Source organism: Nelumbo nucifera, chromosome 5 (genome assembly GCF_055504915.1).
Source record: "Nelumbo nucifera cultivar China Antique chromosome 5, China Antique-T2T, whole genome shotgun sequence".
NCBI lineage: Eukaryota > Viridiplantae > Streptophyta > Magnoliopsida > Proteales > Nelumbonaceae > Nelumbo > Nelumbo nucifera.
Genome location: NC_142653.1, coordinates 2,544,526 through 2,567,370, shown reverse-complemented (window position 1 = coordinate 2,567,370; position 22,845 = coordinate 2,544,526). Strand labels below are relative to the sequence as shown.

The 22,845-nt window shown below is 38.5% G+C and overlaps 1 protein-coding gene across 2 annotated transcripts; it reads left to right on the top strand.

Moving 5' to 3' along the window:
• The first annotated feature begins 14,465 nt into the window (after nucleotides 1–14,465).
• Nucleotides 14,466–16,416, top strand: LOC104603717 (cytokinin riboside 5'-monophosphate phosphoribohydrolase LOG5-like). Of its 2 annotated transcripts, XM_010267813.3 has the most exons (7): nucleotides 14,466–14,784; nucleotides 14,912–15,009; nucleotides 15,114–15,144; nucleotides 15,239–15,338; nucleotides 15,504–15,574; nucleotides 15,684–15,827; nucleotides 15,990–16,416. In XM_010267813.3, the coding sequence occupies exons 1-7, from the start codon at nucleotides 14,665–14,667 to the stop codon at nucleotides 16,086–16,088; spliced, it is 663 nt and encodes a 220-aa protein (XP_010266115.1). In that variant the 5' UTR covers nucleotides 14,466–14,664; the 3' UTR covers nucleotides 16,089–16,416. The 2 variants fall into 2 exon arrangements, with proteins under 2 accessions (XP_010266115.1, XP_088745264.1); XM_088889138.1 differs by having other exon boundaries at nucleotides 14,469–14,784; nucleotides 15,239–15,574; nucleotides 15,990–16,236.
• The last annotated feature ends 6,429 nt before the right edge of the window (nucleotides 16,417–22,845 follow it).

The following is a 22,845-nucleotide window of genomic DNA, read 5'->3' as shown; positions in this document are numbered from 1 at the left end:
GTAGCTACAAAATTCACAATGGAATTAGCAACAAATTCTTCATATTTCTTGCACCCATCCGATAGCCTTGGGGCTATTCTGCTATCATGTCCACTTAGTGGAGACAATTTCCTCGAGTGGCAGCCAGAAATGACTAAATGCTCTTTGGACAAAGATCAAAGTTATCTTTGTCGATGGATCCCTACCACATCCACTTTTCATTAAGCCAGATCTGAATGCCTAGATTAAATGCAACTCCATGGTAGTTGCATGGATTTTTAGTTCAGTAAACAAATATACGATATTGTAGCCTTCATCGAATTTTATGCTAATATTTGGAAAGAACTTCAATAATGTTTTCTTAGGGTAACATCCCTCAATCCATCAACTGAAGTGAGATATTGCCCTTCTTCAACAAGGCGAGTCCTTAGTGTGACAACCTACTTCACTAGATTGAAGACTCTTGGGATGAACTTGACTCTCTGATATAGTATCCAGAATGTACGTGTGGACGAGTAGCCAAAGCCTTTGTGATAGATGTGAAAAAGAGAAACTGCATCAGTTTCTCATGAATCTTTTAATGCCATCCGACTTAGTATTCTTGAATCTCAGCCACTACCTTCACTTAGCAAGGATTATGCCCTTGTCACTCAAGAAGAGCAACATTTGTTGGTGGTTGCTCCTTGTGTATCGCAACCAGAAGTGGCAGTTATAGCAGCGGATGCTTCCAAGAATGGCAATTTATGATCAAAACTCAAGTGTGACCACTGCAAGCACACAAGTCACACCAAAGATCGTAGCTATGCTCTCGTAGGCTATCCTTAAAATTGGAATTGTTGTCGGATTGATAAAACCTCCAAGACTGATCAATCAGCCTCTTGTGCCGTTGTCACAAATTTGTTGTATTCATGGATCAGACATCTCCAATAGCGGGACTTAGGTGGTGTTTGATTACACTTTTTCAGATGTTTGAATCTGAAAATGTTGCTTTTTAGACGCCACCAAGCGTTTGGTATGCCCTCTTATTAGAGATTTGAAATTGGATTTCAGATCTTAATTTCTAAGAGATAGAGTGGCTGCTTAATGGGTCAGACGTAATTAAGAGGTATGTAAAGGACATAAATGCCCTTAAAAATTTTGATATTACATGTTTTGTCCTTCGTGTAAGTCGAATCGAACTTCACCGCGAGTCTACAACCTAATGAAGCTCCATCGCCGAATCAAACCTCACTGCGAGTCTGCAACCTAATGAAGCTCCACCGCCACCACCGCTGCAAAGTGGTAATTTCTTCTCTCTCGCTCTCGCGCGCTCTCTCTCTTCCCTGCCTTCCCATCACCGTTGCTGCAAGTTGCGGCGACGGAGATTCTTTCTTTCTTTCTCTCTCCCTCTCTCTCTCTCTCCCTCCTATTTTCTTGCCATTGCTAATTATTAATTATTTTTATTAACTAGTAATTTTTAATTATTTCATTAATTTTTAAAAAATATTTTAATTTTTATTTGTGTAAATTAGTAATTATTAATTATTTTAATATTTTATAGCCATTAATTATTTTTTTTAATTTTAATCATTTTGTTTAACCATTAATAATTTTTAATTATTAATTTATTATTTATTATTTGTATTGTTTCAATATTTTTTTGAGGTTGAAAATTATTTTTTATGAGATAATGCAAATTGACTTCAACATTTTCAAGTAGTATATTTTAGGGTTAAAATAGTAAAATTGGTGAATTTCAGATGGTAAAGAATTGATCGAACACAAACAAACTTATGGATTCAGAGCCTCTAAAAAGTAGAAAAGCATCTATGCCTCTTTTTAGATTTCAGACACTTAATATCTTTTTAACTTTTTAGACTTCAAATTTCAGATTTATCAAACACCACCTTACTATGCACTAGTACACACAACTCATTACCATGTTAAACTGAGTCATTTGATTTCGTTGTCAATGTCACTGCTGATAAGCACTCCACACCTCATATCGGATGGACCATGGATAGTGGTGGTTCTGACCACATGATATTGCAGCAGCTGATAAGCACTCCACACCTCAAACTTGGGTGACGGGAATATTGCAGCAGATGAAAATTAAAGCAGTATCGTGTAAGTTTTCAAGAGCATCCAAATTGAGCAGGCGCAACATCTCTCATTCTCTCTACTGAAGAGTGTGTGTAGCCTTTCTTCTGAATCCCATCCCCGATCTTGAGGAAAGGATGGGGACTGTTGAGCGCCCAGAAAGGACACATGAGGATTAAAAATGCAGGAGTGAGCGGGATGGATGTTGTCATGTCCACCTAGTGCACAGCATGTTGAATTACATAATTAATGCGATCGATTGTTAATTAGTATTTATTTACAAATTATTATATATGGTGTAATGAATAATTAGATGCAAGATATGATGGATTAGTTAGTTCAGTTGCTTTAATGTTTCTCGATCGGTATTCGATCAGTAGCATCATGCATTTGGAATTTGGATTGTATACGAGTGAGTGGGTTACATGTCCAATACGTAGATACCTTGTTTCTTGTGTTGTGTTTCCCCTTACAAAGCAACCATTTGGATCAGAGTTGAGTTAAAAAGGAAAGGAGAGATGTGCAGTTTGGAGTTTGGACAATATAATAGCTTCCAACAAGTTGTTATCAAACTTCCCGGAGATTAGATTTGGATTGGGTATGCCGCACTTCTGCCACTTTAACTTGAACTTAACAAAATTGGGCAGTTTGGATTGGGTATTGTCGGGTCTCTCATGGGACTTTAAGCAATTAAGCCACCCTCATTTTGCCCATCCACTTCTAATTTTATGAATAACATCCCTTTGAATCTCTTTCATCATTTGCCTTTGGGGCCATCTCAATTTCAAACAAGTTAGAGAAAACCCGACACTGGACTGCCCTCTTTACTCCATAGCTAGCTTACTGCAACCCTTTGGATATGACTGGAAAACTTAACTAATTAAATTTGAAGGAGAAAGAAAAAAGGTTCCCTGATTGGACCCAGACTCGTTCCGAAATTTAAAATCCAATTCAATATATCCAAAGTTTGGTAGAGCAAGGATGGAACATATAGAAATCACTGTCAATTTGGCAGGCCTCAATATAGATCCCAGTCTTGATGTAACAACGTCCAAATAAACAGACTGTGAAGGAGTCTTAGAAGATGATATCTAACTATTGCCAGTTGATATGCCATGGTTCTAACAAATTGAGATGTAAGGATAACAAAAACAGAGGAAAGATTAGATGAGACAAGTTAATTTGTCTAGATGTATATCAAGTAGACCTCAGCCTAGCTTGCTTGACTCAGAAACTATCTGGTGATAAACTTGAGACTATCAGGCTACAAATGAAAATTAGTTGGTCAAACTACTTTCAGACTTTTTAAAGATCCAGCTAGACTTAAATTTGTTTAGTTGACTAAAATGGCAAAACCCACTTGAACTATTTCACTGCTACTATCTTATCCATAATGACGACTGCACTTTTGAGTTTTGATGAATGATATTAACTGCAGAATTTTTGTTGTTTTCTTATTTTTTTGGATTGGGCTATCGAACAATTTTGATCCTCATGTACCTGCCCCCCTCCCCTCGTCATTGACATTAATAAAGCTTTCTTCCTTTCAAAAAAAAAAAACCTGCCAGGTTTCCGGCGGACCATCGCCAAAACGCAGCCCAAAACGTCTTTGCATCAAAATCAAATCTAGAAGATGGCTGCACAACACACAGAAACAATTGCCACCTTGTTTTGGACTTGAAGCGCATAACTGAAATCCTTAACTATTACGAGATATATGTTGAATGTGTTTTAGAGCTTAAGCAAATAACCATGTGAAGGGCAGGTATTGAAGTATCTCAAGCCCAGGCTCTAAAGTCTGGACCATCCAAAGAGGCATGGTGATTAATATTGAACTGTCTGTCATGAGAGCCCATTAGCCCAGCCCAAACTAATGATTGTGGGAGAGGGAGAGTAGGATTCTCTTCTCTGGTTGCATGACTATAGGAATAGAGGATTCATATTGTTTTCATTTGGAGTGTGAGATTTTAACAAATTAACATCATCGTGTATATAACCTGTTAGTGAAATTAAATGTGCAGATAATTACTAGTTTACGCTTCTCAGTTGTTGCACATAATAATATTCCGCTCCCAACAAAGTACGTTCCAACATGATCTAACACCTCTCATCTTATACATAGTGATTAGTGAGCCCCAATCTCATTCTCATGGTGAGATATGCGGTGTTGGAAGCAAAGCCCAACTTATATCTGGATATCATATCATAATTTTTGGATCAATGAGCTGGCATGATATAATTGGGCCAGCAGAAGATCATCTCTCCATTGATCTGCATGCAGTGAAGAGGATCTGGGCTGTTATTGCTGCAGCTGACTGTGAAAAGAGTATTGTAGTACAATGCTGACTGTATTTTTTCACCCTTTGTTATACAGACATTTGGACGTTTTTACTTATTTATTTATTTTTTTGACATTTGGACGTTGTTGTTGTAGTATAGTTTGAGGTGAGCACAGATTGGGTTTTTGCCTACCGACATAGTAATCAGGTTGTTCACACTTCACACTATTCTCGAAAAGCGTTGGGTGTGGGACCTGGCTCTGTTTGGAATCCTCTGATGGATTCTTCTTTTGTAAGTTGTATTCTACATGAGGCTGTTTCTCGATAAAAGTTCATTTTACAAAGAAAAAAAAATCATTCTCTGACTCTCTGCAAGTGAGAATTGATTCTATACACATATTTTGAGACGTAGATCTAGTGAACTCGTGGTTTTTAAAAAACGAATCGGTGCCGGCCCGTTCTAAGGAAAAAATAAAAAATTTTACAAAAAATTGGAAAATAGTCAAAACCATTCGAATTGTTCGAACGGTTAATTGGCCGATTCACCAGTTTCTGACCAAAATCAACGGTTTTGGGGGAAAACAGAACCAATCAAATGATTGATTCCTGATTTTTTTGGTCCAATCATCCGGTCTGGTCTGGTTTTGAAAACCATGACTGAACTAGAGAAAAAAAAAAGAAATAACCAACAAGCAATTTCGAGTCTGGATCTCCTACCCAAGAGAATTCTGCCCATGTTTATCTCAGACATACACAGAGAACATCTCATCCTCTGCATAGTATCATGCAGGGGGAGATGTTCCCAATTCATCGGGGGTACTGTATTGTGGGTAGGCATGGCAGAATTCTCATGGGTAGGAGATTCGGAGTCACAATTTAGTCAAAAACGAATATATCTATATAAGCTCAGCTATTTTTTTTTTTGTTTAGAAATAATATAGTTGAGATGAGTTCGACTTCAATTAGGGCAGAGCCCATTCGAGCAGTCTTTACTGTCTTGCATTAAGAATATCTCTATACTTGTATGCTTTATTTCGGGTCTGGATGTAGTAGGCACATTAGGTAAGCATAATGAGTGAGCACCTAATAGCTGTGTGACACTTGTCCCAGCTAATGTGCTTTTCATCTAAACGTTTTTCTTCCATTAAACAGGAATTATCTATTATTTTATTATTTTTCTTCTACTGTTTATTGTCTTCTCCGTTTGAAGGAGAAACAGCGGCAGCCACCTTGAGATTCTCCCCGGTGAACCCTCTTCTCTCATCCTCTCCATCTCTTTCCCTCATTCTTTTCTTCCCTTATCTTTTCTATTTTTCTCTTTCCTTTTCCTCCTCCTCCCACGAGCCACAGTTGCAGTTCTCCATGTTCGTTGTTCCCCATCGACAAGAACAGATGACTTACGGCGATGCAATCCTTCTCAGATTCCCCATTTGATTTTTATAGAAAGCCAACCTCTTCCAGTCCTGTTTACTTCCCTAGTTTTCCTTTTTATCATCCCACCGTCATTGCTCTATCATTCTAATCATCAATAGAGCTCCTGCTCTATGAACTCTGTTGTTTGAACTGATGGCTATCCTGGCCAAAATCCAAGAAAATCATCACCAGTCGAGTGCTAACTATCCCGGATCGGATCAGATTAAAAGTCTCTTGCAGCACCGTTTCTCAGGACAAAATTTTGATTCAGGTATGTTTTTCTCCTCTACGATTTTCCCTTTTTCATTTTTTACTTATTAATTCTAATAAAAAAAAAATGTTTAGATGAAAAGCACATTAATTGGGACAGGTGCCACACAACTATTAGGTGTTTATTCATTGTGCTTACCTAACATACTTATTACATCCAGACCCTTTATTTCATGAAAAAATATTTCCAATACAAAATTACAAAAGGCTGTTAGAACTGTGTGGACACAGGTTTGCCCTGATGGAAGCCGATCTCAGCTGAGATATGTAAGTAGAGATAAATAAGCAAGGGAGTTAGTTTCTTTGTAGCTCGAATTTTGATATGGTACTTGTAAATATGGTTCAGGTTGTGTTTGATATGGTATTTTATATATATGGTATGTCAATTAATTCTAATATTGTTATCTCAGCAAGAATTTAAGTAGTTTTATTTCTTTTCTCATGAAATATTTTATGTTACACTCAGTTGCAGGGTGTCCTTAGTCCTTACACAGCCTACCCAACATAATAATTATGCAGTCAAAGTTGGGTCGGGGTTTGGGGTGAAGCCCAACCACTACAGTCTTATCCATTTTGAGGTTTAAATATATATATGACACGTTGACACAGAAAGGAAACTATGACACGTGGCACCAACACCAACATGAGAAGAAGAAGAAGAAGATGCCTTGCTGAAAAGGCAACACAATTATCGCATTCAAATTTGGTTAATTAGGATGGAAGACCGTGATGAGTGAAGGAGGGATGGTGATGATGTAACCAATTCATCGCTTGCTTCAATCATGGCCTCCTCATTATGTAATTTTTTATACGAGACGAGAAGCAATTAAGTCGCTATGTGCATGAATCATCATCGGCACAGCTAGGTAGGCATGCATAAGTGCAGTGCACAAGGCAGACAGAGATATTGGAGATAATTGGACCAAATTAATATATAAAGAATGGGGTCACCGTAGTAATCGAATTAATATATGATTCCAAGCTCTTAGGTCGTTGATTGTGATCACAGCAAAGTTGCAAGGGTCCTTTTCTTCTAAAGTATAAGGAGCTTTTACTTAGAAAAGTTGAACACGAAAAACCTAGAAATGGGATGGGACGGATGCATGTGTCTCTTGGTCTAAATAAACCCTATCAAGTGTCAACCCAAGCAACAGAGTTGGCATTAAAGAATTACCTAGAAACAAAATGGAGCAGCACGTGAGAAGACATGTAGTTAAGCTTCCCACGTAATCCTGTCTCTGTCTCTATTAAGCCAGGAATCCTACTAATTAAACAAGGATAAGATGTGTTGAACAAGGTTGGTTTAGTGGGAACATGGTGGGGTGGGGTAGGAGCTGAGGTTTCTTGGAATGTCATATTACAAGTGTGTTGGGTCGTTGAAGGTATTTATTAGTTTTGGTATCGATGTTTAGTGTCCTAAAGCTAAAGCTTGTTCAGTGACTGTTACCATGTCAAGGCGGTTAGCAACTTTAGAGGACTAGGAGCAAACAACACTAGTAATAATAAAAGAATAAAAAAGAAAATTCTGATCACCAGGGAATAAAGAAGTTGGCTGATTGATCTAGTAACCTACCCACTATACAAAATTTGCATGTATGCCGGCATAAAATATAAACTATTTCTGATACTTCCTATATAACCAAGGCATTGTCGGTCCTAAAAATATATTCAATAATAATAGCTAGTGCACCATCGGTGGAAATGGGATACAGTCGACCTTCTCACACGCATGACGCATACAAGCATTTGAACATTTAAGCAAGCTAGCAAAGGCTAGGTCAGGTCAAGTCAGGGGTAATACCCTTTAATATGCATGCAATGGAAATATGGAATTAATATTCCATCTGTCTTCGTTCCATCGTTACCTTTACGCTACTTAATTTCATTGTTTTTCAGTTTTCACAATCCCGGTCCCTGGCCTCTAGTCTAGTCCGGAATGGAATTTCAAGGTGTGCGTTGAAGTTGTTGTCAAAGTCGTAGTCATACACACCTGGGAATGGAATGGGATTCTCTCTCTCTCTCTATAGCATAAAACATAATTTATTATAAATGACTCCAGGTGTCTACCTAAAAGGAAAGGAAGGATGTTTGGAGATTGGAGTGGGTCAGTAGGTCATTAATTCTAGCAAGTGTGGGTAGGTATAGAAAACTTGTTATTATCAGCAATTACAGCTTTCTAGCCACTTGGAGTTGGAGGAATAGCATGACCACCTAACTATAATATGTTTTGTCCACCATCATCTTATATATATTATTCAGGGACTAGACTTGTTGTATTTATTTCCTCGGGCCTCCGGGAGCCTGGCTCCTGGCACTTGGCTTCCGCCTCCCGGCCCCTACCCCAGTTGACATATGGCAGCGGCCAGCGCTACATCTCCAAGTTCATCAACGGAACAAGGTCAAAATGACTCATCATTTTGACATATGACAACTTAGAGGACTAGTATGTGCTTTAGAGTTACGTTGCCAGCAGCAGCAGACGATTATATTCAAACTTAGAAACCTTTGGAGTGGTACAGATGCTTTAAATCCATTCAGTGTTTTCAATACTTCATACTGGAATTTATTGAAATCCATATGCTACCACTATATATATAAAGTTTTACTCTACTTCCACTAAACATAGACATATGAAGAATTTCGATCAGTAAACATTTCTTTTTTTATCTGTTTGTCAAGAGTAAAGTAGATTGTGGATTGTCATTCAATTGTTAATGAAGGTTTAAAATTTTGATATGATATGTCCGATATAAGGTGTATCGTATTATATCTTTGAAAAATAGATACGGGATATGTATAAAAAATCGGGCATTTTGTCTTTTTCATGTGTATCGAACATGTATCGGGGGTGTATCAGTAGTTTATCGACGAAAAAGATACGGTCAAAAATTGGAAAAAATAAATAAATAAAGGGGAAAAACATGTTTTTCTGTTCCCTAAAATAAGCATTCTTTCACCCCAAATTACTATAAAACTTTAAACCCCATTCCTAGAGTGCTAGATTTGCAAAAATTTGCAAGAAACAAGTGTAAATCGTTACTTTTTTGAAGATTTTTCAAATTCTAAAAAAATATAGCAAAAATAGGTAACTTTTTTTAATTTTTTTATAATATCTTGTGATTTCTTTTTTTTTTCTTGAATGTTTAAATTTATGTTGATCTACCTTTCTTACATTCAAAATCATAATTTTTATTTTTGTATTATTAGTAGATTTATAGAAATTTCATGAATATATTTGGGAAAAATATAAATTAACAAAAAAAATTGAAAATGCAATTTTTTTCTCTGCCTTTAAAGATTAAATATGTTTTAAATCTATAGATTTATACATCATATCCATTGAGTAATTGAAAATTCTTCTTTAATATTTTCTTTGATTTTTTATATTTTTATAATTAAAAAATAATTAATTAATTATATTTTATAATTTGATCACAATAATCGAATATATTATAATTCTATGGATGATCTATCATACCCATAGAGCAATCGAAATTTCTTCTTTAATAATTATTTTTATTATTTTTATATTTTTAGAATTATAAATAAATAATTAATTAATTATATTTTATCATTTTATCACAATGTTGAATATATTATAATTCTATGGATGATCTATCATATCCACAAAGAAATTAAAATTTTTTCTTTAATAATATTTTTTGAATATATTATATAATGTTTTTTTTTATAATTTTTGGAAATAATTAATACATAATAATTATTTAAATAATAAATATTTACTAATTATATTTTCACTCAGAAGTTGTGCCAATGCATATTTTGTTGTTGGATAGGAGCGTTGGTTTTTTCCCATCCCATAAAACATTAAAACTTAAAAATTATAATTTATAAATTATAGTTAAGCATAGGATTTTTAAGGAAATTATAATTAACTATAATATATTTCTTCAAAAAACCATTAAAATATATTAATTTAATGTATATACACCTCATTGAACCCTTATATTTAGTGTTATTGATATATTTTTATGATTTATTAAAGTATTTATAATGTTTCCAAATATACCTATGCATATCTTAGTTTTTCTCCAATACGTATGCGTATCTAAAATGTATCATGATACATCTCTTAAAATTGCATTTTTAATATATATATATATATATATATAACGTTTCCGATACTTTGAACCTTAGTGTTAATACTATTATTTTATTAATGTTTCTGTCCGATTTTAATGCTATTTTATTTCCTCCCATGTGCATTGTGGAACTACTCATCTGTGTACAAATTGACGGTTGTGAATAGGTTAAACACTAATGCTTGTGAAAAGATAAGAAAAAGTTGGTTTAAAAAAACATACGATGATCGTGACCCCACATTACTTAAACCATGAACCTGTTTCTTCATACACTGAAGTTTGAATAAGGGAGATATTTCTTCTTTTTCCTTTTTTTTTCTTGTTTTTTTTTTTGTTATATGAAATAACTTGAAGGACGGCCCACGAGAGTTGGATTTATTTTTTTGCATCCTCCTTTACAAGCTTTCAATTCATCTTGCACTTAGGTATACAAATCCAAGTTCTCTTATTAAGGTATACAAATCGATATGCTTGATATATCGATTCGATAGAGGTGTATCAAGCAGTATTTGTAGTTTCCTTAGGTGGTTTTTTTTTTTTTAAATTTGGCTTAAAGGAGTCGATTTAAAATCCGTCCATCCCCTGAACCGGTCAAAACCCCGATTTAAGGTCTAAGGAGTCCTTAGGTGGTTTTTGAACCTTATCTTTTATACCTATCAATATACAAGCATGAAAAGGCCTATAACCCTATTTTGCCACGTAGATAAAAGCAAGTCATCAACTGGAATGATACCCTATCAAATATCAATCCTCGATGGGATACAGATAGCCTTTGCAGGGATAGGGCGAGGATGGGGGTTGATAGTGATAGCCGGACAAGGATGGGGAGTGAATTCTTGAATATATACATACATAATATTATTTATATTATTTTCGAATATTATATTTAAAAAATTCTCTATTTTAAATAAATCTATTTTCTAAAAATAATTTTAATTTAAAAGTTTTGGGGATTTGGGTTGTCATCCCTATTAGGGATTTGGAGTATCATTTTTATCGCTGGGTAGGATCAGGCAGGGTTGGAGCTGAGGAATATCGTCCCACCTTGGTGCCATTTCTACATGCATTTAATGTACAATGTCTGCCTGTACAACGGGATAGCTCATCCCCCAACCAAACGCAGGCGGGATTCGATCCCAAATCTCCAAATCTCCGCCAGAGACCTTATGTGTTTTGAAGGAATATTTCGGTTTCAGTATCTTTTTTATGAATATTGAAATTTTAGGTAGCATTCCTATTCAATGCTTGTTTTCATCTACGTGGCAAAATAGGTTTATATAGGTCTGTTCATGCTTGTAGATGTTAGAGCCTAGAAAGCCTAGGTTGGGTAAACGGCGTAGGAAGTAGGAACTCTGAGTGCTGTTTATCAATTATGATACTGAAAAAAAAAAGAAAAAAAAAAAAAGAAACGATTGATGGATGAATCAAGTGTCGGGTGGGTATATCTGCTCACAACAAAATGCCTTCCCAACAAGTTTTAAGTTTTTAACATGATCCTTGTCCGCACATGCTATCGTAAGATTGGAATCGATTCATCGTGGTAAGATAAGCGGATACGGATCATTTTGAAGTTTGTCGGAAAAGTATTTTATTGTGAACAGATTCCGCTTCAGAAATCCTATAAAATAATGTTTTTTTTGGAAGTCCCCTATAAAATAAAATTGAACAACAAATGTTTTTGGCGTCTCCATTTTAATTTTTTGGTTTAGAAAGGGAAAGCACGAAACCTTTTACGAAAAAGAGAGAGAGAGAGAGAAGCACGAAGACATGTTGACCATTAACAGTATTAATTAATTTAATGAATCGATGAAAAAACCATTCATGCCCTTCATTAAACTGGAACTGCGGGAGTAACATTAAATGCTAGTCCTGTTTTATGATATCGGTAGTGGCGCAGAATAATGATTGCGCCGCTCGCGCTCCATTCCTGCATTCCCATTTGTACCTTCCGTTGGAAGTTTGAAGAAAGCTCTACCCCCCACCCACACACACGTCTGACGTCCCTTTGTAGTCCAGTAGTCCCTACTCACTCCCTACTCCCTACTTCTCTCTTGTCCAGTTGTCTGCATGCCCATGTCTTCCTCGGGAATTCCTCCTCTCCTGTTTGGTTTTTAACGTCAAAACTGAATCGGCGGGCCATAGGGGGACTTAAATTTAGTGATGGCACACCATAGCCCACGGCGCTGTCAACGTACCGGTATATGGTTGGGCCAGGCCACCCACTTGCCTGCTTCGGATTGATGAGCCTCTTTTTCTTTTGTTTTCTCCATCTTTGACTGACTTACTGGAAATACCTGTCTTGTCTACGCGGCAAGTGGCAACTTTAAGGCTATCTGATATGGTAATTTGCCATCGGTTCGGATTTCGGAACAACAGTTTCACATTCATTATCGCCTGCCTATACAATGTCACCTGGACCTGAATTGCATGTTATAGGGGGGGCTGTTTTGATAAGTGATTACAGCTCAAGTGACTGAACTCGAACTAAAACGCTTATTACATTGTCTTTCGGTTTCGTTCAGTAATACCAAAATGTTTTAATAAGGTCCTGGGTTTCTTAATGAGTTGAGAAATTTCAACCGTTATCTAAATGGCCACATTGGATATATTTGATTGATTGGATAAAAATGATAGAAAATGAAAGGTAAAGTTAAATGGAAAGTCTCAAAAGAAAATTAAAATTGCTTATGTCTTACTTTTCAACGGGAATGGTCAACGAAAAAAATAAAACAGTGGTCCATGTAGAAAGCCAGTGATTCGGACACTCTGTTCTTTAGTTGGTCCGGTCGAGCGACTCGAGCGCAGCTGATGATTCTCGATCACAAAGGGAAATCGTATGCCTGTATATACATATATCCCATCCATCCATGGGAATTTACTCCCTCTGAACGAATATAAAATAACATATAATAATATAAAAGAAAAAGAATAAAACATGATTCGTCGTGAATTTACTCCCTCTGAACGAATGGTGATAGATTGATAGCGATGACGATGATACCAATCGAACCGTAAAAGTGAAAAAAATCAATATTATGATATTTTTAGAAAAATGGTACAACCAATCACAGCTCAAGGAAGTATGGGCCCATATGCCAATCATTTCAGAAGGGGCAAGCAATTCTTGTGAACAGCTTTTGATGACACGTATGCATACTACATCGTACGGGCCTATATGAAAGGGGTGATGCGCATTAAATATGAACGTGCGAGATGTGGAGGCTGAAGCAACCGTCATACCTCTCTCAGACGGCAGAGGGAGAGAGAGAGAGAGAGAGAATGCGGGACGCGATGATGATTCTCTCTCTCTCTCTCTCTCTTTGATAATTGATATTTGATAGTAGTAGTCTTTATTTTAGTCCCAACTCCCCATAGGTAACTGGTAACCAAAAGTCCCGCATGCGGGCCCCATGTCATCCCAGCGATGATTGATCATGGAGGAAAAAAAGTTTGAAAGAGAAGGGATCAGAGAGAGAGAGAGGCATTTGGATGTTTTTATTTGGCACTTCTACGGTCTTTCCGTCCTACCTCCTACGTATGCGACTGAGACCTGTAGTAGTTCATTCATTCCATTCTTTAAATGATCAAAGTGCCCTTGGCCTTTGATTAGAAACGGGGAGCAACTCAATCAGGAGGGTCTGATTTGGGATATGTGTACCACAGTAAAATTTAAAACCAAAAGATCATTAATCATTATATTGGTGATGAGCATGATATTTAAATTTTGTTGTTAAGAAGACTTAAGAGACGATGATTCTGGTTTTTTACTTTTATTTTGTTTTGAGATTTGAGTTTTGGCAGCGGAAGTAGTACTCGGCTTCGGTCAGTGCAAGACCCGTTCGAACAGCGGGGCCCGGGACTTGCACACTCGCAGCGGAAGTGGGATACTTGTATTGTAAAAGAGCGAGCTTTGCTTTTTCCCATGGTGCGGATATCATGAAAAGTTATTAACATCACTGTTTTCTTTTTTAATTTTTTGTTAGTTTCACTGTTTAAGGCTATTGGGATCGGTTACCTATTTTACCCCGATCCAGAGAGAGGAAAAAAAATATATTAACATGTGAAAAGAAGGGTTCAGATTAAATCCATCAGAATCATCATCAGGTACGTTAGTATAATATAATGGATGATTTAGACGTTCCACACGTGCAGTTTGTCACAATGTCATGATTGTATGTGCTAATAACGAGAGAGAGAGACGCCTGCCCTGGCGCTGGCGGTGGTGGTGGATATTGAAAGAGAGGAATGTTTTTATTTTTACTTTTGGTTTTTCAAATTGTTTAATGGGGAGCGTTCGATTTTTCTCTCTATAAAGGGATGAAAGGTGAGGGATGTAGGGTACACCTCTCCTCATTAGTCATTTACGTAGAAGAAGCCTCTCTCTTTCCTTTTTGTCTTCATTCCCACTTCTCTCATTAATTTGGAGTCCACAATCCCATATATATATATATATATATTACTCATTGTTCCTTCCGTTTATAGCAGGCAGTCCTACTGGGTGTGAAAAATCAGAGAGAGAGAGAGCAAAGAGAAATCTCATAATGGATATGGAGGAGAAAACTGTGAAGTCTAGGTTCAAGAGGGTTTGTGTTTTCTGCGGAAGCAGTACTGGTAAACGAGACTGCTATCGGGATGCTGCCCTTGAATTAGGGCAAGAGCTGGTGAGTGCTAACCCTCCTATCTCTCCCTCTGTTTTTTCTCTTCTCCTTCTCTCTCTGCATGCCCATTTACTGTTTCTCATGTTGGGGTGGAGTTTCTTACTTTTGTTTCTCTCTCAAATGTTTCAAGGTCTCGAGAAGGTTGGATCTAGTTTATGGAGGCGGAAGCATTGGGTTAATGGGGTTGGTTTCTCAAGCTGTTCATCGCGGCGGAGGACATGTTTTAGGGTAAATAGCTTGTATATTCAGACGGTTTTTCTTTTCTCCTTTCCGTATATCGACCATGTTTTGGTTTTCCTCGTATTCTGATTTTGGGTTTCTTCTGTTCACAGGATCATTCCCAAGACCCTGATGTGCAAAGAGGTTCGAAACATCAAAATTCCTATTCTTTGTTTTAATTTAATCGTCATAACATTTACCTTTGCGACTCTTAACAGTCCAATTCACCTTTTCACAGATAACTGGAGAAACAGTAGGAGAGGTAAAACCTGTAGCAGACATGCACCAAAGGAAAGCGGAGATGGCCCGCCATTCTGATTGTTTTATTGCCTTGCCAGGTACCTCCCGCTTCCTCACTTGCCAACAAAAATATATAAGTATTAAAAATTTAAGTGTTCTCTTAGCAGTTAAGATCCTTCACTTTCCTTTCCTAGTCACTAAATGGAGATCTCTTTATTTTCTCTCTCTCTCTCTCTCTCTCTCTCTCTCTCTCCTGTCAATAGGTGGCTACGGAACCCTCGAGGAGTTATTGGAGGTCATCACCTGGGCTCAGCTTGGCATCCATGACAAGCCTGTAAGCAATTCAATTAAAAGAAAAAAGAAATAGAAATTAATAATCGAGGTTGATTTTCTATTAGATAGAAAGCTAGAGCGAAAGCTTAACCTCAAGTGTTGCTCTGCAGGTGGGTTTGCTGAACGTGGACGGGTACTACAATTACCTGCTGACCTTCATCGACAAAGCTGTGGACGATGGCTTTATCATGCCTTCTCAGCGGCATATAATTGTCTCTGCTCCAAATGCGAAAGAGCTCGTTCAGAAACTTGAGGTGTGGTTTGTCTCTGCAGTAGTCTAAAAGTGATAACATGGAACAAAAATGGCAAAGGAAAACGGGAAATGGAGAAAGAAGCTTTAACAGACTTTTTGCAATACTATTGTGTCTTTTTCTTTTGTTTGTTTTTCAATGAATGATAATGTTTTGTTTGATTAGGAGTACGTGCCTGTGCACGATGGAGTCATCGCCAAGGCGAGGTGGGAAGTTGAACAGGTGGAGTTTAATGCGTCCTTGCAGACTGAAATCGCCCGCTAAACAACGTCAAGAACAAGAAAATTATATATATTTATATACCTTTTGGCTCTTTTTTTTTTTCTTTTGGTTTAAATTTTCTGTTGAACCCTTGAAGCTGAATCAGTTTCTGTATGTAAAATTGTAGATGGGATCTGAAAAGAAAAGAGAGGAAAGAAGGAAAATCGTAGTAGGATTGGTTGGGGAGGAGGAAAGGAAAAAGAAATTGTATTTTGGGGATTTAAGATGGACTTTTGAGTATTTTTTCAGTTTCTTTTTCTCCGTTAGCATGTAAAAAGGAACAAACAAGTAGCAAAAACAAATACAGCAGCAGCTTTATTCTCTGTTTCTCTATCACTCTTCGCGCTGTTGCGCATGCCTTTATCGTCGCTGAGCCGAGTGTGTTTATTTACTTTTGATTTTTTTTAATATCTTTATCTGAAATATGAATTTATGAATTTTAGCGTCGAATTATTTCATTTGTTTGTTGGGCCGTCCAATTATTTCATTTGTTGGGAGAGGAGCAACTGCCTCGTCCCGTCCTCCATATCTCTGATCCGATGCATCCACTCCACAAACCACAACCCATCCGATCTGAGTCAAGGTACTCTCCCCCTAATTCTTTGTTGTTGGGATGGGATGGATTATTATGGATTGTGGATACAAGAAGAAGAATTGCTGATCTGAATGTTTGTATTTACACACTAAACTTAAAAGTCTAAAATAGGAATGTTATATGTATGCATGAAAGTTGTTGTTGTGTACCTAAATCCCAAATACACAATCAAAATAACAAGGGTAGAGAGGTACAAACAAAAAAAGTCGTAGAAGCATTAGTTGTTTTTGCCCATTAAGGGAGAAACATATAGGGGTTTGGAGAGTTCGGTGACGTTTCTACAGTTGGGAGTTTTGGAGGGTGGGTCGTCCTTACACTGTTTTGTCACTGTTCCCCCATGAGCTTTTTTCTATACTCTCTACAATTTGCAACCCAAGTTGAAGGGTTGGGCTGTCCACTCAGCTTTACACTTGAGCCTGTGCTTGGAATTTGTTGTGTGATGTTGGGTATGGGTTGGTTGGGTTTATTCCGTTATTCATTACTCATAATTCATTATGATGGGAATTCAAGTTAGGGACAAAAGCTTTTGGGGAAGTGGGTCTTCAATTCTAAAATAACGGGTTTTTTTTTATTTATTTATATTATATTTTTCACAAAAAGCAGGGACCACCCAGAGACCCCATCTGTGTTGTGTTGTTGCTTTTGTTTTGTTAGGGGGGCATGGGACCACAACCACGCCACAGCTTGTACAATGCTGCAATGTACCATCACACCGAATCAGAACTCTCCCCAGCCATTCGTCTCATTCTCTTTTGGCTATTATTCTACTTTGTGTGCTTTTCCAAAACAGTGGTGGGACCACCGACCACCCATGGGTATGTTGGGGGAGTAAGGAGTGTAGGCATGTGCTTGTGTTTGTGGACGTGGCTTTTCTCAGTCTTGGCATCACAATAGCCGGCCAGCGTAGTAGGGCGGAGGCCGGAGGGGTTGTTATTTTGTTAATAATGTTAAATAACAAAAATTTCCTCCCAAAATCTAATCCAACTCTACTCTCTTTTGACAACATATGACTATGCTCTGTGCAACTCTCTAATTTTGTTTTTGGTAAAAACTTATGTCATTTGAATGGTGGTAGTTGAATATCTTTCTCTCTCCCTCTCTCTCACGGGCACGGACACACACACACACAAAGTTGAATGCGGTTTGACAAAATCAACGATATATAGAGAGAGAGAGAGAGAGAGAGAGAGAGAGAATGGGAGGAGGCTAGTGGTCTACTAGTACGGGGGGTGGGTGTGTTGTGCATTGCCTCCCCACTCCCCAGTGCCTTCTTTTCTTCATTTGTCCGTCTTTGCCTTCTTTATTCGCATTTGGGCAATGCCAGTGAAGAAGCACCCCATCCCCATCCCCCATACTATGAATGGACACAAGAGCAAGGATAGCAAATGATGAGAGATACAGATTCCAAAATCCAACGACCCCCACTCTCGTTGTATTGGATCGGATTGGAATTCGGAACCATTCACTTGCTAATGGAATTGGTGCGTTACTGGGCTCCCTATACTTCTCCTTTTCTTCTTTTACGGTACTATCTATCTATCTATCAATTCAATTGACATTCCCTAAAATGAATTTTGCTTTTCATGATACTTCCAATTTCAACGATTCAACCAGCGGTCTAAATCATTTCTTAGGTGGGCCCATTTACATCTGGGCCCCTAATTTTAGTTCCTCCTGGTTGGCCGCAAGTCATTGTTACCGACTTTTTCCATCTTTGACTACGGCTACGGGATCTCTATTGGGTCCACCACCCAAATGGGAGCAGTGCCTGTGCCATGTGTAGTCTCCGTGGAACCTGCGCCTGGCCAACTTCGTCTCCTCTTCACTCGACATAACTCACACACAGACACACGAGCTATGACACCCATACTTGGGCATGTGATGGTCCATGGCTTAGTCTTCTGTGGGCCTTAAGCCCATTTTTCTTATTCCACCCAAGCTCCTCAATCACACTTACAATTTGGATGATTGGGATTTCGGACTTGTCCAAATGAGTTGGTAGTTTGGGAGTTGTGGACTGGAGAGTGGAGACTGCACTTGGATGGTCTGAACTTAACCATGTGAAATCTGAGATATGCCCCCCATCAACGACGTCTCACCAGTGAGCACTTGCCATCCATCACTTTGCGGCCCACCATTACTTTTCTATCTATCTATTGTCAAACTCGACACGACAGTGAGCCTATGCTTATGTTTGGCTCCATAGCAAGTAAATAAGAGAGAAATAGCAAGTTGAGGAAATGTTCTTTGCGAAATTCCTTAAACTTGTTTTCCCTTCAAGGCACTGCTACTCTTGTATTTTTGGTGGTGCTTTCTGTTTCAGAGTGAGCATTAGTTGTATGGCTCAAGGTTTTTAAAACTCAACTGGTCAGGGGTCCAGTTTTCGAGTCGAACGGTCCAACCATTTGAACTGAATGGACGGCCTGTTCTGATAAAAAAATTAAAAAATTTTAAAAATGACCAAAACTGTTGGACAGTTCAAAAGGTTCGACTGCCATGGTCAGCGGTTTTTTGGCGAAATAACGGTTCTGGGGTAAAATGAAACCAGTCACCTTACCAGTCCCCGGTTTTTCCAGTCCAGTTCAGTTTTGAAAACCATGGCATGGCTGAACTGCTGCCGTCCTCGTTTGACAGATATCGTTTCTCTCTCTTTCTCTCGCCTTAACTGCTGCAGTCTTAGTCTCTTACATTGAATCAGATAAGTATCCTGGTTCGATCCAATCTGCTTCAACCGGCTCCAACTTTAAGACAACCACAGAGGTGCCGGTTACAGCTCAGTTGATGTAATCTTCCTATTTCATCTATAAACAGAACAAAATATAAAAACCCAGCCTAGACTCGACCTTGTAACTAAAATGGGGTAGACAACAAAAAGCAAGCAGCGTAAAATTTTTGGTTAATGGTCATCAGCTTTGGGTAGGCCAAACAGGGCGCGAAGTCTGTCTACCAAGTTGTAATATCATTAGCTAGGTGTGTACTGTGTACTTAAGATGGTGGAAGTGCAAAAGGTGCATTCCCCCAATAAAAATGGTAAACCGCATCTAAGTATATGCGTGTGTATGTATGTTCTAAACATTTTGACTTGAAAGTTTCACCTTAAATCATTAGGCCTAAGGTTTGATTACATTTACATTCATTTTATTCTTGGATGGACTTGTGATAAACTATAGTCAGGCATTGGCCCAGCCCAACAATGTATATTGAAAAATGGGTTACGGTGATGCAAGTAGGACTAGAACCTCAATTGGGCTGGTTTTTTGTCTACCCATAGTCATTCAGGCCTACGCGTCACTTGTTAGGCTGTTAGGCCTGATGGGCCATCTTCTGGGACTTCAAATATGCTTTAACTGAAATTTCTTTCTAGGGCAGAGGTTAAATTGATCTAACACTACCCCAACTATAAAACAGAAATGGACCCCAAGTGCTCCTTGAACAGAGAGAAGTATTTTAATTTTCTCAGAGGTATAGGTATTGGATCAAATTATAATTATAATCAAGGTTTAAAATTTTGATACATATGTATAAAACCGTTTAATCGATATATCGTATCAGGGGCTTCTTGATACATCCCTACAAAGAATGTTTTAAGGTTTAATCCAGTTCAGGGGATAGGCAGACCTTAAATCGATCCTTCTAAATTAAATTAAAAAACAAAAACTCAAAAAAATAGGAGAGCAAGTCCCAATACAGTCTGATACACCCCTACTGACGTATCGGACTGTATTGATATTTTGAACCTTCATTATAATTATAGGGTATATACAAAGGAAAAGGATAGACTTTATATGGGACAGAGATTCCCCTATTGTGTCACTCAAGGTGGGTCCCCTATCCCTCTGTCTAGGGGGCACACACACTCGCAAAATTCAAGTATATGTGCATTAAGATGGAATATATTTTCGGTATCCTTACTTTTTCAAGCAACGAGGACATCGGCTATGAATGAGATGCTTCAGAACTATAAAATTCAAACTCTCCATGCCTAAGGTTGGGTTAAAATTGATTGCAGTCCCAGGGCTATTTTCAGTCACAATGTGATTTCTTTTGGTTGTGCAGGTACATCTCAACTTGGTTCTTCTTGAGCAGTCAAGGTCGGATTGGAAGCGGACCTACTGTGTTAACCCCTTGGGCATCCCATTTGGTTATATTATTAAATTGAACTTGAAAGAGTAATAAACGCTGATACTCAGAATGGCATAACTCTTGATTTCATTTTGTTCCCACTTCCCATCTCGTTCTATGGAAATGAAATGATCAGTCCCCAAATCTGCTAAATTCTCTTTTCACTGAATTCTACTTCATTGAGAGGTGGGTGGATTTGTACAATGATAATTCTAATATTGGCTCATAAGTGCCAAACCCTTTGATTCTTGGGTAGCCTTGGGAAGTTTGTATCCAAAACCAGATTGGGCATCCAACTGGGAAGGCTCCATTTGGAAGGAGTAAAATTGTAAAAATATATTTTGTTTTATTTTGTATGTATTTATACTGTATATATTTGTATTTGTACTCCTTTCAAATTAAGCCAAACCATATCTGGTTAATAAAAGATTTCGGTTCAATAGCTGACAAATTTACCATGTCAACCGGTCATTAAAACACTGGTTGGAATAAGGTAAATAAATAAATAATGAAATAAGAGTTACGACTATGATATAAAAAAGATATGGTATTTAAAAAAGCAATTGATTAATAAACTGGAATCATAAACATGTGACGAAGGGTGATTTGGCCTAATCTAGTAAAAAGGGGACACAAGGACACGATCTGACTAAGAGATGATAGCACAGCTTGACATGCTTAGTTCGCGACAATTGAGCTCGGTACAAGGCCACCTCGGCATAAGGCTCACCTCTGTATAAGGTTCACCTTGGCATCAAGGCACCTCGGTGTTCAAGCCAGTTCGAAACTAAAAGACCGAAGTATCAGTTCGGAACCAGCAACTCGAATCACCACGTAACTGACTCCCGCATAACCAACTCCGAAGGTCTCTCCAATAGATCCCAACTTTTCCGGGATCACGATTTGGACTTATCCTAACTCCGCCGGAACCGAAAGTGGAACGAGATAAGCCTTACCTGTATACTGCTCCTTCAGAAGCGGAGCGAACTCTATCTCCAATGGCTCAAGGTACGCGTGATTTTTATGCTCTCTAGCTCTCTAAGCTCTCAAAGCTATACAACTCGCATCAAATTACTAACTTAAGCATCGGAGCGACCTCGCCAGGTTAGCCACCTCGGGTTTTCTGATCTTGTCTTGTAGATTCACCTAGCTCGCTGTCCGACTAGAACCAGATCATCCTCTAGTAGGGAGCATTCAGATCGCGCTACATCAATTGGCGCTGTCTATGGGAAGACGATCAAAAAGCCTTCTTCACAATCAACAACTTTCCACTGAAATCAATGGCATCTTCCAGTCATATCGGACAGAGCAGTGAGATGAATGTCTCTAGGGGGAAACCTCAACTTCCTTCGGTGTGCATTGGTCAGTTCACCATACCGCTTACTGCGGCTGGGGTCCCAACACTGACTATGCCACAAAACACTACACAGGTGAACGCACCACTCCCTCCAGTGGTTGGTGCAACCTTTGCTGAGTCATCTGTGGTTCCCCCTGGAGTCGGACAATCCCAGTTCGACGACCTGGTGCACTGTGTGTGGGCCATCCAAGTCCAAATGCAGCAGTTCCAACAGTACCAACAGTATATGTTCTACCAGCACTACCAGTAGTAGTCCCTCCACTGCCACAAAGCCAGCAGCCGGTTTCGCCTCGCCACCCCGCAACTCAACAAACCTGAACCGACCTCGCCTGAACCAGGATATCACTCGATCTCCTCACCGAGGCGAGGAGACTTCCCAGGTCCCAGTTCCTCTCAGGAGCCAAGTCTCACCTCGTGGGAGGAAAGACGGACAAATCACTCCGCCTGCTTCACAAGGCAACCTCAGAAACAGGTCCGGGGATACTCAACACAATAGGGCCATTCTTCCTCAACGTTCGCATCAAGAAGGTGGATCGCTCACAGGTAACCGGTTCGGGGTTCTAGCCGCGAACTCAAGGCAAGGCCCTTCTGTCCACGACAGCCAGCCCCAAAATCCCATAAGAAACCAGGAGCTACCTCACGGTAGAATAGTACCAGAACATACCGAGGTTAGTAGAACCAATGCA